General features: G+C 40.6%; 1 protein-coding gene across 6 annotated transcripts in view; it reads right to left on the minus strand.

The window, feature by feature from the left end:
* Positions 1-1,172: 1,172 nt before the first annotated feature.
* The window catches only part of snphb (syntaphilin b), a 68,113-nt gene continuing 50,211 nt past the window's right edge, over positions 1,173-19,074 (minus strand). For 3 of the 6 annotated variants that reach the window (XM_088082596.1, XM_042491518.2, XM_088082597.1), the window contains 5 exons: positions 18,762-18,941; positions 13,714-13,893; positions 13,045-13,152; positions 10,294-10,443; positions 1,173-10,093 (listed from right to left, as the gene is read on the minus strand). In XM_088082596.1, the coding sequence (XP_087938722.1) occupies positions 8,047-10,093; positions 10,294-10,443; positions 13,045-13,152; positions 13,714-13,893; positions 18,762-18,941 (2,665 nt within the window). In that variant the 3' untranslated portion in view covers positions 1,173-8,046. Of the gene's footprint in view, positions 10,094-10,293; positions 10,444-13,044; positions 13,153-13,713; positions 13,894-15,076; positions 18,738-18,761; positions 18,942-19,074 lie in introns of those variants that run through there. The other 3 variants (XM_042491520.2, XM_042491519.2, XM_042491522.2) reach the window with 3 other exon arrangements.

The following is a 19,074-nucleotide window of genomic DNA, read 5'->3' on the forward strand; positions in this document are numbered from 1 at the left end:
CTGTGCAGTCCTGCAAGGCATTCAATGCATGACTTGGTTTAAATACATCTACTGTACTTTGCTGGGCTCGTATAGTGCCCCCCATTTAGGACCTTCTAGCTCGCCCCACCTATCTGCTAGTCCTCCTACTTCCACATCTATGAATATTCCTGTTGGTGCTGTTCATCAAGGAACAGCACCAAAAATGTATGTCCAGTCAGTATTTTATCCAAGATGGTCTATATTAAAGTCCCAGCACAACACGCCTAAAACTCTCCAGTCAACCAATCCACCTTTAAAAACACAAACAGTTTGGGGATTATCTATTTAAATATCAGAAGCCTCATACAAAAAATTGACATTAATTTGATTCTGCAGACTGACCCAGATTTTCTTGTACTGGCTGAGTCACGTTAAATAAAAGTATTAATGATTCTGATGTAGCTTTACCGGGCTACAGTTTATTTGAGTAGATAGAGTTGGGAGAGGAGGGGGAGTAGCTCTTTTTGTGAAAGTAGGATTGTCTGTGGTTGACTCCATCACTAAGCTGAAAGGCTTTGAATTGCTTGCCTTGAAGATAACATTAGGCCCCATATCAGTGATTTTAATAGTTATCTATTGACCACCATCTGCTAACCAAGAGTCTACTGACAACTTAGTACAAGTTATCTCTCGTTTTGCGAACTCTGAGCTGGTTGTAGCTGGTGATTTGAACTTGAACTGGCATAGCTTTGCATCAGATCATTTAAAGGAGACCTGTGAGATTTTTCCCATCTTATAAGTTTAGTTCAAGCCACATTGTGCGACATGGATCTCAATAAGAATAATCAAGTAAGTATTAGCATCTATTAGCATTTAGCAGTGTCTCGCTGGTCAGTGCGTCATTTCATGCTGCCTTTCTGTTGGCTGGTTAGTGGACGTAGGTTGTAACAGCTGTCACACTGCTTTTGGTGGAACTTTTTTTAGGTGACTAAAATGGGTTTATTTGATGATCACATCTGCATCTAACTTCTGTGTCAATACTACTTATAATACATATAAGTACCTCATATGACCATAATTAAAAAAAATCCGAACTATAACTTTTAGAATCAGTGTGGCTGTGGAAAATGTACCACACAGTTCCTGGTCACAATAAAGAGGCAGAAAACAAAACATCATTGAGACAAACACTCAGATAAAGACAACAGAAATGTTTTCTCCATGCTGTTTAATATAGGGGCTTTTGGTCTTTCTTTATACAGTGTGGTGGGAGTGTGAATGGAGAAGTAGCTCATTAACGTCTTTAACTGTACACACTACTATTGCCATTAAAATAGTTAATTTACATTACGTTATCTGTTGATATTACTGATGTCAGCTAAATTCCTATAGAAGACATTGAATGCCCTCAATGGTAAGATGTTAAAGGACTTGGAATAACCTCTGTTTACATTAATTATCATTACATAATTAGGCTATGGAACACATATTCAGACAATAAGACAAGGAAAAAAGCATAAAGTGACAATACACATTCAAATATTGACAAAAGAAAAAGCCAAACACCCCCCACCTCCTCCTGTCTTCCCCAAGAAATATTCAGCATCATATGTGTTTAAGGATATACGTAGTATATAATCACTCAGTCACCACCCTCCACTCACATACTGTACACTGGCACAACTACCACTACAGCAGGAAGTTCAGGTGTATTTTGGGACAGAAAAAAGCGTCACCGTGAGGTACGACAACGCTCTTGCAGAGACAGCGTAGGTAATGGCCTCCTTGGCATTGCAGTAACCTTGGAATGGGTTTTGTTAAAGTGCTGCATGATAGAGACTGACTGAAGGAAAGTCAGATGAAACTTTCAATGAATATTTATATATCTCACCCTGAAGACTACAGCGTCTTCTGGAACTGAAGCCTGTATATCAAGGGTTTGACTTCTGCAGGCCATAATATTTGTTACCTGTTGGACAGGGAAATGTAGGGAACAAAATGACTCCTAGGATATGAGTATGTTTACCATAACCTATTAGGACAATTAATTGCAGACATACAAGGTGTTACACAGGCCTGTTAGATACACCTGCACACATTAAACATCTCATAGCAAATGAGGAAAAAAAACCTACTGAATACGGAGGCCCCCAAAATCTTTTTTTGTGTGCACAAAAACACAACACTGTTCATTCTTTTCCTTCCCACACAAACTGTTTTTTAAGATGTGTGCAAAGGGTATTATCTTACACACACTTACACATAATGGACGTAGTTACCGTGACATGACCTGCTGGTTTGTAGACTTCTGTTTTTGAAGCCTTGAGTTTGAAACTTTTTGGCTGTTGCCATCTTGTTTTTTTTTGAGCCAGAAGTCACCATATTTGGATGATTGGGTAGAACTTTGGGGTGAGGGGTGGATATGACTCATACACTGTTTGTGACACCTAAAAGACAGCCTGTCACTCAAAGTGGCCCCACTCTTAGTTATGCATAAATTTAATGAAATGTAGTTGTATAGTGAAAATATAACTATATAATATATAATCGGTATATAATATCGAAATAGAGCCCCGCACAGGTGTCATGAATGTGGAATTCAGCTATACAGACCAAAAACGTGTTTTGTACCAGGCTGTAATCGTGTTTATTTCTGCCATAACATTGGGTTTTAACATGGGGGTCGATGGGGATTGATTTGCTCTTGTAGCAGCCATTCAAGAAACTGCAGTTTTTGGCACTTTTGCATTGGCATAATTTTTTAGGCCTGGAGACTGCTGCTTGGTTAACATGCAATATTTTCATGCATAAACAATGCAACAAAAGTTGATGCCGTATCACAATAGGTTTTTGCCTTAAGATGTCTCATTTTGGCGTGTTAATACTTTAATACCTGTCACAGTCAATCGATTGTTCCACTCTTGTCTAGTAGGGGTACTTGAAAGGGAGTCAGCGATTTTTGGCTATTGCTGTTCCCAGCTGAATAGTTTGGGGTGCACACAAACCTAAGCATTAGGCTACACTGTGGCTCACCTTATATTCCTCTACTTAGCTTTATCATGATGATGCAGTATAGATCGGATCAGGTTTGCATGTATAGTATATTCTGTCAGGCATGAATTGCTCATAGAGAATATTTTAGGGGTACCCAGTGGATTTATTTGGTCTTAGGCACTATCTCCCTCCAAAAAGAACTTTCTTTTCAACCCAAACTCTGAACATGACCGGCTCTGGAGCAGGTTGGGTGAATTACCATGGTGATCTAGCCAGGTTAAAAAAGAGCCACCTTTGTGTGATTAGAAACTCTGGCTTGGAGAAAACATACCTTACTAACCCACTAATCAGGTGTATGTCCTGTGTTGCGTGCACAAGATTCAAAGCACACAAAAAAAACCCCAACAAATCCTTCAGGGCTTTGGGGGGCTCCGTAATACAATAATAACAATCTACCACAGTTTAGTGCTAAACTCATCAGACACTCAACTATGACCACATAAGTAGCTGAAGTGTAGACTGTTGTGCATAGAGGTCAATTAAGGGGGTTGAGATGATTGCTGCTACCCACAAGCCTGAACGTCAATACAGCATCACTGACTAGAATGAATGTACAATGCTGATGTACAGTAGTTATCATTCACATGACTTTCATCATTAGATATGAAGGAGGAGGCCACCCCCATATCCACACACCTGTTCCCTCACAGGATTATATGGCTTTTTGTAAAACATAAAATAGTTTTAGCCTCCAAATCCACTTAAGCCGGGTGGCTTGTACAGTCAGGAGATGGGAACACAACTAGTTCACAAATCGTGATAATGTTGAAGTTAGGCAAAGTGGAGAAGAGGTTGTCCTTTGTTTGAAGGCGTCCCTTCAATCTTTTCACGGATCTCAGTGAATTGATAATAGATGCTGCTTTTGTGGATCCTTGATATCACTGAGGTGCAAATCAAACAGAGACAGTAATCGTCATGATTGTCACTGATGTCTGACAATTACATAATTTGACCAACACTGCTCATTCTCTACCAGTGTGTATTTTTACAACAGCATTAAGACTTAAATGTCCATTAGTTTGTATGGCATGTAGATACATAAAGCGCTGAGGTGAACAGCTCTTTAACATGGATGAAAGGCAACTGCTTTACAGAATTCACAGAAATAATGATGTTTAGTATTTCTAAGGATCTACCTGAAATGTCTGCATTATCTTAGTTACACTTCATCTCTTTCGTTTTTGCCTTAAACATCATCTGCATGATGTCAAACTGAATCGACACTGCAGACCAAAAAAACAATCAGTAAGTGGACGTACAACGCTTTGGATACACGTACAATCTCGACTTCAAGTAATTGCTTAAAATTCATAAAGTGAACAATAGTGCAAAATATGTCAACCAAATTGTGAAAAAAAAAAAAAAGTTTCATGCTGCTTATTTCTTCACCGAAGAACTAAACAATTCAATTGGTATCAGACTATTTTTTTGCTGGTTGTGTCAGGGTGTTTCTTGATCCATGCTTGGCTCATGAGTCTCTGACAACTGGACAAATTTTAATTTGACAATTAAACATCTGCACAAGATCAGCAAACAAAAGTAAATTGCCATCAGGTGCCACTTTCATCAAAGCCCTCTCGAAAAAACACACACATTCACACGAAGTACACATCCTGATCCTCAATGTGATTACAACCCAGATATCGTATTGATTTTGTGTGTCAACTACATGTAACACTTCATGTCTAAAAATGCTTTGCAGAATGACCCATTAAACAACTAAAGTTGGATTACTAGCAGTGACTGGCTAACTCTTGTACAGCGGACTTGGAAAAACACTAGAGTGACAGTTAAACTACATCACAAGAGCATTAAGTTAGCAGAAATATACAGCACGGAGTACAGACTGAGCACCGCTCACCTTATCCAGATCCACATCAAAGTGTCAGACTGACCGAGTGAGGGTCTACAATCAAGCATGTTATGACTTTCCTATTAAATCTGACGTACTGACCAGATTTTCCTACGGCTGTTTTGTGAGATGAAAGTAACCCAAATTGAGTTATAATTCTTTTCAATGATTCAATAGTTCAGCTGAGTCTGCCTTGAATGGAAATGTCAAGGTTTAAGGACAGGAAAAAGTCCACCTTAAAAACACAATGTCCATGTTGTTCTTATTCTCCCTCTCACAACCGAAAACCCAAGACCTGACTGCGATATGAACAACACAAACAAAATGGCTGAGAACTGTCATATAAGAAAGAAATAGTTCCAGTCATAGAAATAGAATGAGAGTAGAACACATACTCAGATTCAAATCAACGTAGCAGGATGATCAGAGTGGTGACAACTTTTATTTGTACCGCTGCCAATGCAACCACTGTTGTGAGCTAACTTCCGTATAAACTTTTGTATAAACCAACTTGCGGCAAGTCATGAACTCAGTTATGCAAGGTTTTGCAATACTGACCACACGAGGAGTGGAGTACACAACATGGAGAAGCGTCTTTTGTGAAGTACTTTCGAGGACCTTTGCGCCCCCCAGAGTTCAGAGCAGAGTTCACTTTCTTTGCACATATCTAATAAACAAAATAAACTCTCAAAACAACAAAAATTTCTTACATCTATCTTCCTTATTAAAAGAAATAAAATTGTGCACCAACCAAAATTCCTCACTTTCACAGAACTAAGACTAATATTGGCTTAACTGCCATGCTAACTCATTGTTAAATTCACCATTCAAACTCGACAAACAAAATATCTTAGTGTTGTTAGCCATCTAGTTAGTTAGTCCACTGCTCAGACACTAATCATCTCTGGTGTGGTTGAAAGAAATCCTTATTTTTCTCCACTTTCTCTCCCTGTTTCTCAGCTGTCAGTTGAGCAGCAGCTCTTACTCATTCTTCGAAGGCAGCACCACTAACATTACATCATGTTTCAAAAACAGTTCCAGCACAGTTCAGTGCACTTTCTATTACTTCTATTTCCATGGATCCAGAACTTAACTCAACATTAAACCACAACTTAGTTTAATTAGCTTATTGCCTGCTGGCTGTAGCTTTAGATTTACCATACGGACTCAGAAATGGAAATAATTTTTGCACCTGACTCACGGCAAGAAAGCAAATAAACATATTTTCAAAAATGTCAAACGATTCCTTTAATGGTTGAGAGAAACAGTGAAGCAGTAGAAAATATGTTGGCCGTGGCTGTAACTGCACAGTCAGAACCCAGAAGGATGCCGTGCATTAAGAGGATAATGTAATGTGATTATGTTATTTGCTTGCAGTCATAAAATAAGTGGCATTTTCTGTTTAGTTGATAAAATCTGCAGATTTGCAGGATACTTTACTGAGGGCGAAGTTTGTGAATTCATTGAACTTGAGTTTGAGCTTTTGCATCTAAACCAACCTTCTTTGATTTCTGGAAGTGTTATCATATGGCCTTGTCTGAGGATAGATACACATCGAACACAGTGAGCAGGAGGGAGCCACTGGCTTCCACTTATTTTCTATTAGAGGCAAAAAATACCACAGAAAACCTGAGTAATGGGACTGTGACTGTTTCGTTTTTAATGTTAAAGACAGGCTGCAACATCAGAATGTCCTGGGCTCCTGGACATGCTGAGGTTGATGGAAATGCAAGAGTCGCTTTCAAGTCAATCTCTTGAAAGAATCTCTTGAGATAGTTGCCTTGGTCGGACAATTAAATCCACCCCATAGACTTTAATAGTACCTAGACACCGGACCCAAGGACCCAAGATGGCCCCTATTTATTCTAATGGAGTTGCTCACCTGGCACATATGCCAAAAAAGCTTTCTAGCTTCTGGGTTTACTTTCACTGTATGCGGCCCACTGAATATGCGCAGTAGTGTTTCTCTTAATTGTCTATATGGGACTGTCCATGGGTTCTATGTTGTCCCCACACCAACTACCCTCATGGCTGGGATTACTCAAGTAGGGCATGGACACAAAATAGGGATGGCCCACTTGGGTTAACCCTGCATGTGGGCAATTGGCATGGGGCCAGTATGGAACCCATGGACAATCCCATGTAGGGCCCATTTTTTGACCCATTTACTTCCCACATGGACCCCACAAACAAATGCTGGCTGCACCTCCACAAAATTTTATTAACCCTATCTTCAAAACCCCAAACGGGAAACCTGAAATTTCACAGCTGGAAAGATTTTTTTTTTTAAACTAGGCTGTCTATGCAGTAGAATGACAAATACTTTTGAAATTGGTGCTACATGACCAGAGAAAATGGACAAAAGGAGCTCTAGCATTTGCATTTGGTTAAGAGGTAGAAAGTCTACAACTACCAAAATGCACTGCATCACACTGGACCAATAAACCCTCCCCCTAGTGCCCTAGTGGGTGAAGTAATGTGAGCTTGATCATTTTGAAACAGGAAATAATATGACCACCAGCTCAAACTAGAATTATCTGCCCTCCAACACCTAAATGTTGGAAGTGGTCGTTGGTGTCTTGCTGTGGTGTGTTTTGGTGTGTTCTACCCTTAAAAACAACCTGTATTCTTTTTGTTTTCATTGTGGTTTCTTGATAGTCACACTACATGATTTCTTCATGATAATGATAAGACAGACTCTCATACAGGCACATACCACATGTCCACACTAACAGACATTTGACTATTTGAACATGTCAGAATTGAGATGTTCTGACAGATTGACAGATCAATGAACCTTAAACATTTCCCTGCATTTCAAAAGAAAACAATCAAGTGTTAAAAAACCAAGCATATATCATTCATTTCAATGAGCTCATTCAGTTTTGCACAAGTCAGTAGCGTTAGCAGACATCTTGGTAGCAACAGCAAGGACCAGTAGGTGAGACAATAAGGAGCAGGACCAAACAAAACAGACTTTACCAGAGATCTGAGTCATAAATGCTCATTCCTGTTCCAGATGCTCTCCTCAGCTATTAACCTTGATGAGGAATGCAGGACAGGAATTTTTATCTCTTCCTCCCCTCACACTACAGGTACCCTCCAACAAGGTAAGGACACAGACCCATCCAGTAGAGGTCGAGGTTAAGGACCACAGAGGTGCTGAACAGATTCTCCTCTTATATCTGTGATCCGCCCAGGTCTCCCCCGCCTGCGGGGTAATGCCTTAGCCCACCTCCCCTGCGCAGTGAGTGCAGAGCCACAGTGCAACAACCTCGCAGCAGTGACCCTATATGATACATGGGCTGTCCGTCACGGACTGGACCACGGCAGAGCCATGCCACTGTTGGCACCACAGGGATGGCCACTGCCAGCAGATCAACCAGGAAGTGACGACTCCAGTAGCTTTTCTGAATTGTCGCAGAGTCCGATGAATCTCCTTCCTCTGCTGCAGCACCCCCTGTGGCGCCTTGTTCTTTAGTTTTATCTTCAATATCATCCTCATCATGCAACTCCACTACAGTGACTCCTGCTATCTCCTCGTGGGAAGTAGATCTCCTTGGCTGGGACGTTTGAGGCTGTTCTGTGTCTGGTGACAATCCTGGAGGACTAGGACTATGTTCTGCTGTCTCTACCTGGGATGATGCTGCAGGTAGACCAACTTCTTGCTGCCTGTCTTCCATGTTCAGGTTTCCCAGTGTTGTCCGAACAAGTCTGCCTTCTCCACAACACCCTCCAAACTTAAGCTCCCCCTCCATCCCTGCTGATGTGTCTGCTAAGTTGCACTGTTTTACTGGTGCTGCCTCCTCCACTGCACCCTGAACTTCCACCTCATTCCCTTCCACTGAGCCAATTTGCATGTGCTGCCCTTCTTCTGCCGGTGTAATCACTGTTGTTTCTTTTTGTTTTTCCGTTGCTACGGCTTCCTTCTCCCTCTTCTCTTTCTCCTGCTTTTCCTCAGCCTCAACTCCCTCTTTCCCCTCATGTAGAGGACTTTCCATGGAACATGCCACAGTAGCAGAGCGAGGAAAGGGAGGGATCACTGGTGTTTTGGAGACTGGGATGGGTTCTGTTGCTGTACTCATGACTGTTGCTGTGGTTACTGAAGTTGTGGTGGTGATGGAGTCCAGTTCCTCCTCCCCTTCATCAGATATCCAGGTAGAGGTGGGGCTGCAGGCCTGGGAGCGGAACGTGCGTTGCTCCGCAATGGTATCCAGATCAGAGGGGTAACCTGCCGTTGCAGGGATAGGGCAGCTTTCAGTCTGAATGCCTGTCTCCCGCAATGGGTGCAGGTAGAGGTGGTGGGACAGGCAAGGATGGCTCATACAGCCCACTCCACCCAGGCTGCAACGCAAAGGTGCCAGCCGCTCCCCTGTGCAGAGCTTCTCATAGGTGGCAGAGTGCTGCATAGTGTGAGGAACAGAGTGAGACAAATTGTGGGGGAAAGAATGAGGTAAAGTATGGGAGAAAGTGTGCGGCAGAGGGTTGGTCAGAGAGTTGGGTAGAGAACGGGGCTGAGTGTGGGGCAGAGAGTGGGGTAGAGTTTGGGGTAGAGAGTGGGGTAGAGAGTGGGAAAAGGTCTGTGAGTAAGAGTTGAGTAAAGATGCTGTTTCCTCAGAGAGGAAGGCGGCCTCCAGTAGCAGGTCAGCCCGGCTGGGGATGCTGCTCTCCCCACAGCACACAAAACCACTGTCCTGGGTGCCATCACCTGACAGACAAGGAAAGTCTGTGCCATTGCCGTTCCGGTCTGCAAGTGCCTGATCACTCAGCTTGGTATAGGTGGAGCTCCGGGTCAGAGAACGGGCTGGGGAACCATCGCAGGAGCAAGACCCCCTTCCTCCTACTGCCGGTTTGGGCATTCCCCCTGGACTTTCTCCGGATACCGATGCTGGTGCCGAACCTCCGACACGGATCCGACAGCCTTGCATGGCTTCACCCTCCTTGGCTAACCCAGCCTGAGCTAGCTCCATACTGAGCAAAAGGTTCTCAAGCTTGTGGTTCTGAGTATTGATGTCCTGAAAGTACTTCTGGACCCCAACGTCCCCGCTGAGCCCCCCAGCATCACTGAGCCTGGAGCGTACCGTGTCCACAGCCTGTTTGAGCTGTTGGATCTCCTGGCGTGCCTCCTTAAGGGCCAGCTGAGCCTCCACACGGTGGCACTCCTCCTCAACCCAGTCCTCCTGCATTCTGTAAAGCTGGCCTCTCAGCTCATCTATCTCTGTGTCCCTAAGAGGGTGTAAATGGAGAGAAGAAAATGTAGAAAGAAAGAACAGAAGACAAAGTAAGAGAACAAGAGAATTAGGAGGATGAACACATTAGAGTTAGGGGTGAGAACAAGGCACTTAAGGAGAAACATAAGAAAAGACAATATAAAAAAGACTTTCTGACCAATGTTGAAAATCTCTATTTCTGTCTCAGCATCTCACCTGTCTTGTAGAGTATTGATGGTTTCCTTTAGCCTGGCCCGCAGGTGTCGGATACACACCTCTTTCTGCTGCAGGGGTGTAAGGTACTGCTCTGGTGGAGGGGGCCGGATACCATGGTTGTCCGTACATGACGTGTACTTCTGATGACGACTAGGACACAAGCATATGAAAGGTATTTTTTGAGTTCTTTATAGCCGATTTCACTTCAGTGTGATGTTTTATTGATTTACTTTTATATGTCTTTTCAGTGAGGCTGGGTATTGAACCGTGGTACGTTTTCTTGGTATTCTTTTTTGGTATTGGCAAAAAATGTATCTGCAGCACTAAGTATCAAAAACTGTCACGTTCTGAAAGCCGGCACTTATACATTTATTTATTAACAGATCAGGTAGTTTCTAATTTAAATTTTAAAAATGTCAATTTTAGCTCAGTTTTATCTGGCATTAAATTATATATGTGTACGTATTATGTTTAGCCATAATTTAAAACTGAAGAATTGCTGGCTATTCAAACAATACCCAAAACCTGGCTGACTTTTACATTTTCTGCTGGCTAGGTGGTAGTGGCATTTCCCTAAGTTTGGTAGCTTCATCTTTCCTATTATCTTGTTCTCTCTCTCTCTCTCTTCTAGTCTTTTTTTTCTCAATGACTTTTAACAACCTTAGATGCTAGCTAACAGTGACTTATTTACATATGTAGCAAACAAAGAGCAACATTAGCATTCATTTAAAATTGTGTTTGTGTTCCCCTGAAAAAAGGGCAGTACAATGTTCACTCTACTGTTAGCAATGTCGTCACTGTCACCAACTCCGGTGAGAAATAATGGCTCTAGCTGCCAAATGCTGTCAAAAACCCCATAACCACTGGTTAAAAACCAACTCAATGTATTTCTCTCAAAATATTCTGTTTCAAACCCCCACCAATCTGGTTTCAATCTGGTTCATGTATAGTACCATCTCTGCTGTTATACTAATTGTAAATGATATTGTTTTTGGTAAATACAAAAGGAAAGATTGTGCAGATGATATAATTTTCACTTGTGAAAAGCTTTTGATGAGGATGATCATTCTTTGTTTATGCAGACACTATGTAATATTGGGATTGATTTAACTTCTTCTAGATAGTTTCAGAATTCCCTTTCTGAAAGATTTGAGTATATCAAAACTGGAAATATACAATCAGTTTTTAGCCGTAACAAAAGGTGTTCCACAAGGATTAGTTCTGGGTCCTGTCTTGTTCGTAATTTCTGTTAATAATACTGTCTTGTCTCTAACTGACAGTAATGTCGCTTGTGCTGCTCATGCACTTTTCAACTTTAAACAGTACTCAAAGCAAGCAAGACAATGTTCATGCTATTCTCTAGAGCAATAAATGGTGATTTTAATAGTCTTCGTCCATCTACACTGAATGGTAGCAATATGAAGAAAGTTACAGGTAATATCTTGGTACCTGGCTTCACGAGTCTTTTACATTTTTGTACAGAAACAGATCTAGTTTGTCACTGAATTCTAGGAAAAGTTTAGTCAAGACAAGACATTTACCAACCTATGTAATGTATGCTGGACCTGACCACAGGACCCTACCAAACTCACTCAAATAGCATATATCTAATGCTTCATGCTTTATGGGTTAATTCTGAACTTGGAAAAAATTGTCTTTAGTTTTTGTGCACCAAACACCCAGAATTATCTACGACACATTCTCATGATTGACATTCTCACTGCCCCATAAAAATTCAAGTTGATGATCTGAAAATGTGAACGTGTTTTACTAAGTATTATCCTGTTTATATTTCTGTGTATTTTATATGTATCTAAATGTGATTGCCAATGAAGAAAAAACTCAATTAGTACATTTACATGATGTTAAAAAAAATCCAATTATTGTTTTAGTCTGACGAAAACTGGTCTAATTTCTAAAAGTTGGAATGAAATGCAGATATAATGTGATGGGAGTCAATTTACTCTTTCATGTACATGCCTCCATTGGACCTGAACTAACCAAGGTGTTCTGCGCATGCTCCATAGTCTTTGTGCTGGGCTTTGACCCGAAAGTCAAACAACATGAATTTATAGAAGAAAGCTGGAAAAAACAAATTAAGAGAATGAAGGGAAGAAAATAAATCAAGAGGTAGGTATCAAGTAAAGCATAGAGTATGTATGAAATGTACAGTGCTTTAAAGTTATCCATGTTGTCAATATTCAACGTACAACCTTTTTGCCCCTTGCCAACTTGTTTGGTATGTGACATAATAGGTCAAATGAAAGAAGGTCCAATAGCAATTACCTAAAAGGGGACAAGGACAGTAATCCAATTAAATGGCCTAATCAAAATATTTCTGTTGCTTAACTTAACTGTGGATTTAAACATACTAAATGATTCTTGGGGCTTAAATTGAATTAAATTGAATAGTTGTTGGAGCCACTATTAGTACAAAACTATTGATAAGAGGGTCATTAAAAGACTGAAAATGTACTTTGGACACTTTGCTTTATCATCAGATAAAGTGAAAATGAAATGGCAGTTCTGTCTGTTTATCAGGCTAATGAAACAGCAGGAGAATAGAAAGTTGTAGGAATATCAATTTCTGGTCTTCACTGATGTGAGGAAGTTGTTTCAGTTTCTATTTGTAACTGTTTTGAAAACCAAACCAGTACAATCAGTCACTCTAGGGAGTACATTAGACACAAGCACTTAACAGAGCTTTCCATCTCCATTACTGATCAGGCCATGCACTTTGTGATGCCTTACCCTTTGGTGGGGCTGCAGTCGCTGCCTTTACAAGAGCCTGAGTTACTGCTGCTGCTGAGGGAGGTGTTGCCATGAGGATCTCTATTACTGGGCGCGGCTGGTGTCCGCCTGGTCCAAAGCAAGAGGAGACAAGTTACCCTCTTCCTGGTAACACCATGAAATCAAACTCCAAACAAGATGTTTGTGAATTCTGTGAGCTGTTGAGTAAAACCATCATGACAATTTTCAAAACCACAAACTGAAAAAGACAGAAACCATCCACTAACATGCCAATAAAACACAGAAACGCACAAATATACACACATTACAAACACAGAGGCCAAAGTCTCTGTGAACAGTGACAAGTTTTCTCTGGAAAACAAGGACACACTCATTTGGGCACTGACAGTGATGCTATATAAAATGAGATCTGCAAAGATGAAAACCAAACCAGCAATTCAAAGAAATAATATAACTTCAAGAAACATTCCTCAAAACAAAAAATAAGGTGAGAAAAGAAGAAGGGAGTAACAGGTCAGACGAGACATGATGCTGTGAAAACAGTTCTGCCATATGTATTCCTTAGTGCAACATCATGAAACATTCACTACAGTGCAAAGGGCTGCATCATTGCCATGCTTCAGAAAGTCAACACTAATCATGAGGAAAGAAGAGGGACTCAGGACAGACCGAGAACGAGGGGTTGAGGGAGAGTTTGTCGTACGGCTGTGGCGATCTGGAGACTTGGTGGAAGCGTATCCTTTAGTCGGTGACTTGGTTGATGCATAGCCTTTAGTGGGACGCATTGAGACCATATAGCCTGTCTCCATAGGGACGTAGTCTAGCTCTATGAACCTGCAGTAGTCAAACCTGACCAGGCAGAGACAACAGGGTGTTAAATCACAAAGGACAGCAGAGGATGACACCAGACTACTGATACAATGTGCATGCTACAAATGTATGCACAGAATTGAGACAAAATGGTGCACAGCAGTCATACTCAACTTAAGGCCCGTAGGCCAAATCTGGCCCTAATAAGGTACTGGGTGGCAACCATTTTCTAATTCACACAAAAGGATTAAATTCACACTGGGTTTTCCAATTTTAATGATCATAAAAAAGGTACAGTACAGAATGTGTTTCCAAAAATATCAACACTGTTATAGTATATAATGTTAGTCAAAAAAATCATAAAAACATAATACTATAGTATCTCAATCAAAAAAAGAAAGAAAAAAATTATCATAGTATAGTGTGTCGTTCAAAAATTGAAGAAATTTCATAGTATAGTATGTTGGTCAAAAAATGAATTAAAATATCACAGTATAGTTTGGCATTCAAAAAATTATTTTTTAAAAATGATAATATAGTATGTCAGTCGAGGTAAAAAAAAACAACAAAGAAATGGTTTCAATTATGTATGTTGGTCAAAAATCTCAAAATTGTCAATATATACGAGGTAGTCCACTCTGATAGTTATATGTACCCGAAAAATGGACCTACTTCACATTTCAATACATACACAGGTAGTAGTCTTCTCTGATAGATATTTGGACCTGACAGAATAACCTACTTCACATTTATACAAGTAGTAAACCATTCTGATAGATATATCACCTGACAGGATGACCTACTCCCCAGTTATAAAGGTGTTACTCCATTCTGATAAATACTTGTCCCTGATAGAATTACCAACTCTACAATTAACTATATGTTTTGGTCTGTTCTGATAGATACTTGTACCTGACAGAGAGACCTACTCCACATTATATTCCACATAACTACATATATACAGGTACCACTCCATTCTGATTTCTGTAACTTACGGAATGACCTACTCTATATTTAACTACATTTATACAGGTTGTAGTCTGTTCTGATAGATATATGTACCTGACAGGGTGACAGTTTCTGGCAATAGAAGACTCAGTGCAAATTTTATGTGGAGCAGAGCGGGGAGCAGCGTCTAGGATGCTGCTGAGATGCTCTGAGGCTTGCGATATTAAAGCTATATTGTCTATAATGTCTTCAATCAGCTCTTTCATTGACGGACCTGGTTGAATTTAGGGGTTTCCCTCAGGGTCACACACAATCTGGCACCAAAATGGGGCATAACATCTGTTTCATGATTTGGTCCGGTAGGTTCTGCTGTAATAGGAATGGAAGGGTGTCAGGACTGAACCCTAATACTACACAAAAAAAGTCATAGTATAGCATGTCATAAAAAAGTCATGTATAGTATGTCATAGAAAAGTCCTGATGTAGGGCAATATTGCACTACAGTATATCCACTACCTAATTTAAATAATAGCTCCATTGATTCTAAATTCATGCGTAAAGTTCAAACAAAATAAAAGTTGTATTGATGTTCCCACGTAATCTTCGGAAATAATAAGCATATTTCCTAAAATGTCAAACTATTCCTTTAAACCAATCCATGTTAGATAATTGACACAACTGTAAAAATCACCATAGAGACCATGTTTAACCATATACATCATCAAATTAAAATGTTAAAAAACTAAAATAAACACATACTTTTACCATGCAACATTGCTACTATACTGCTTAAGGAAATAGAGTAGTTGAGTATCACAGTACAGCTTTATCAGTGGGAGACAGGAAAAGGAAGGGTGATCTGTGATGGGCAACTTCTGTCAAGACATGTCTTACTAATGGTTACTAATATTCATGTTTTATAATCAGGGATCTTATATGACACAGTGAGCGTTGCCATTACCTTTTACTTTGAAAGAACATGTTGCCCAATCACTGGCCTCCACAGAGGGAGGAGGGGACAAGCAGGGCCTATCAGAGCAGCCATTAGGGATTTTCACACAGGACACGATAACTCCACGCCACCGCAGAAATCCAAAACATGGACACAATGCTGAACCCAACTCAGTGTCTTTATACATAAACTTCTGCTGGAACTTTTTTACCACACAAATGAAGAAAGACAAAACTATCCAATCAATGAGGGAAACAAAATTTTTCAAAACCTTGTAGTGAGACTGTTACCTTTTGAAAGACATAATAACTTAGTCTTTCTCTTGCAAGATGCTATATTCATACACAATAAATGAACACTTAGGGATTTCCCTTATATCCTTACATGGATTGTGGCCAAGATTAGCAAACTTTAGCTAGACATTAATGTATAAAGGACATGACTGAGAGTTTTTTTCTTACTTCATGACTTTTCTCTCAGCACCTTTTCACTCTCAGCTTGTGAAATACAGGAGCGCTCAAAGTGGCAGTAGTAATTAAGAGACAAAGTCCCTCCCCTTCCTGTGGACCACCATGGGACCCTCTTTTGAAAAATAATTTTTGGAAAAAGGAAACCTGGGAGGCCAAAAACTGCATCTAATTTAAAGTACATCAAATTTTTGGCCTCACCTTCCCCAAGCTTCTAGCAAGAGTTGTGCTGAGTAAGCGTGTCCTGTGTGATACAATAAAGGAGGAGGCCAGATATTGACTACTCTACTTATTTGAAGATCAATATATGACAAAAGCCAAGACAGAACAGAAACAGGCAGAGGAGAGCAGCTGAAGCAGTGAACCTGGAAGGGGGCGGAACAACAGTGTGTCAGATCGGATAGTCGATCACATCCATCTGCTTGGATGGAAATTGTGTCTGGACTGTGGGTGTTGGGTGAAAGTCTAGTGGAGGAAGTTATAGGGAGGCGGTAGGAGTCGAGTGTTGCCTTGGGGGTCAGGTGTTGGTAAGTGTGAGTGGGTGGAGTACAGGAATATTCGTTTATGCCGCGGTTTGTTCCTGGTAGAGACAGAGACCTTGCTCGAGAAGCTGAAATCATTTTAGGTCAGCTATATCTCCATTCAGGCAATGTCGGTGTCCCACCAAATTTCTGTTGTTAAACTGGTTAGTGTGCATGGTGTTGGTGATTGAGTGGCTGTAGTGAACCAGTGATCACTTGTGATCACAGCGTGCTTTGTCAGCACATTGGTAGCGCTACTTTTATTGTGCATGTAGCCTCTAAACACAACTTCATGCCACCAATGATTACAAGGAGCATGGACCAAATGGTGTTACAAATTCTCCAATTCTAGTATACAAATTTACCTAGTGATTGTTAAAGTGGTAGTTCACTCAAAATTAAAAAATAAATATATTTCCTCTTACATGGGATACTATTCATCAGTCTAGATTGTTTTGGATTTGTGGCTTTCATGTAGGAACTATATTTTGTGTACTGAGCTACACTCGCCACCTGTATCCATGCTGGCTTACCTATATTCACTGAGCTAGCTAACGTTACAGTTCAGCAGAGGAGGACACCATTAATATTTACATCTTGCGCTGTCATACGCATTAGCCTCTCGTCCATGAGTATCACTCTTCCTTCTGAGTGATGATACCGTAGGCAGGTGAAGTTCGGTGGAAGGAAACAGTTCCTACATAAGCTGGCTCACAACAGGTCTATGGATTAGCTCTGTCTAACCAAGTCACTACCAGTGTTAATTTTCACAACTATTTTTGATCGTCTTAGTAAAAAAAAAGACTGTGATGAAAACGCTTACGTTTTTATTCTTCACAGTTTTAATCTGGTTAATCTGGTTTAATCTTTAGTGGATGAAAATCCGTGAAATTTTAGACAACTTTCAGTCAACATGTTTTATTTTTCAAAATAAAATAATCCAATTAGTCTAATACAGGTATCAGAAATTAAAACCAAGGTGACAGGTTGTATGAAAAATTCATTTAGACATAATTTCTTTCTACAATATAAATAATTTCTAGATACTAATAAACTTGCATTTCTCCAGCAGAATTTTTGACTGGTTAAAGGGATGGTTTATGAGCACACACTTACTGATCATCTTTTGAAAAAATAAAAATCCCCTTTTTTATGGTCTGATAAAACTTTTAGACCACAAATAACTAATTCAGCTAACTATTTGAAACATCTCGGTTCTGACTATTTACTGGAGTTTACAGTTGGCACTCCACTCTCACAATGTTGTCCATACAGTGTTAAAAAATAATTGCACACAAGGGTTGCTGGCTGTTCTGTTCTGCTCTCCTCTAATTTTAAATGTCTAACAGTCCAACACTGACATTATCATCTTGTCAACAAAAATGAAACTGAGATTTTGTCTTTATTTTCAATTTCTTTTTTTTAACCTGCCAATATCTCCTTTTTGTCATGAAAAAAAGGTTGATGAATAATTTTTCAAATGTTTTTTTTGTGTGTGTGCTTTGAGCACCACAAGCCGAGAGCCATATAGTTCCATTATATTGGAAAGAAGGCAGACATACATTCCTACAGCTGATATCTCCAACACTCTGTATCTCACACCAAAACAGTCTAGTCTGGTTAATAGTAAAAAAGGCAAGAGGAAAGATATGTGCTTTTGATCTTGAAGTGAACTGTCCCTTTAAAGTATACATTTCAGTATAAGTGCACACCTATACATCAGGGTTTTGCTTGTTTTTTCCTGAAAAAAGATCCTCAGACTTGGTGCTGATGTGACATAACAACAAGCAGACAAGTCTGTGCTGTTAGCTGTTGTTAACGCCAACTTCTTAGACGAATCTGAACACTGAGATTTCCAGTGGGGATCAGTGATGTTCATGAAAATCATGTCAAAGTGAGACAGGTTGCATAACTGTTGCCTGTTCACTCGGTCTTGTTTTAGTGGCTACAATGCATGCCGGAGCTAAAGCTACAGCTACGGAGCATGCTCTTTGAGACTATAACTGAGGTGAGTCTCACGCAGGGGGCGCAGGCACCGGAATGGCCACCGGCGCTGTGGCTGCTGGCACAGCTGTCCCTGTCCCTGATGTCCCCGTCCCCGTCCCCGGCACCGACGCCGGCTTGGGCACAGGGACGGGCGAGGATGCCAGTATTTGCTGCAAGCGGCGTTTGGGCTGCAACGCCTTCAGAGGGTTGAATCTGAGGAACACAGACGAGACAGAGGACACCACAGCGACATTTTGGACCGTCTGTAGCTACATATTACCAATAAAACCACTACAACCACTGACCAGGAATCTTGGCGTCAGTGTGAGAGGGCATTTTTCTGTCT

Source organism: Plectropomus leopardus, chromosome 9, assembly GCF_026936395.1.
Source record: "Plectropomus leopardus strain MGB_pleo_1.0 chromosome 9, ASM2693639v1, whole genome shotgun sequence".
In the NCBI taxonomy this organism is placed as follows: domain Eukaryota; kingdom Metazoa; phylum Chordata; class Actinopteri; order Perciformes; family Serranidae; genus Plectropomus; species Plectropomus leopardus.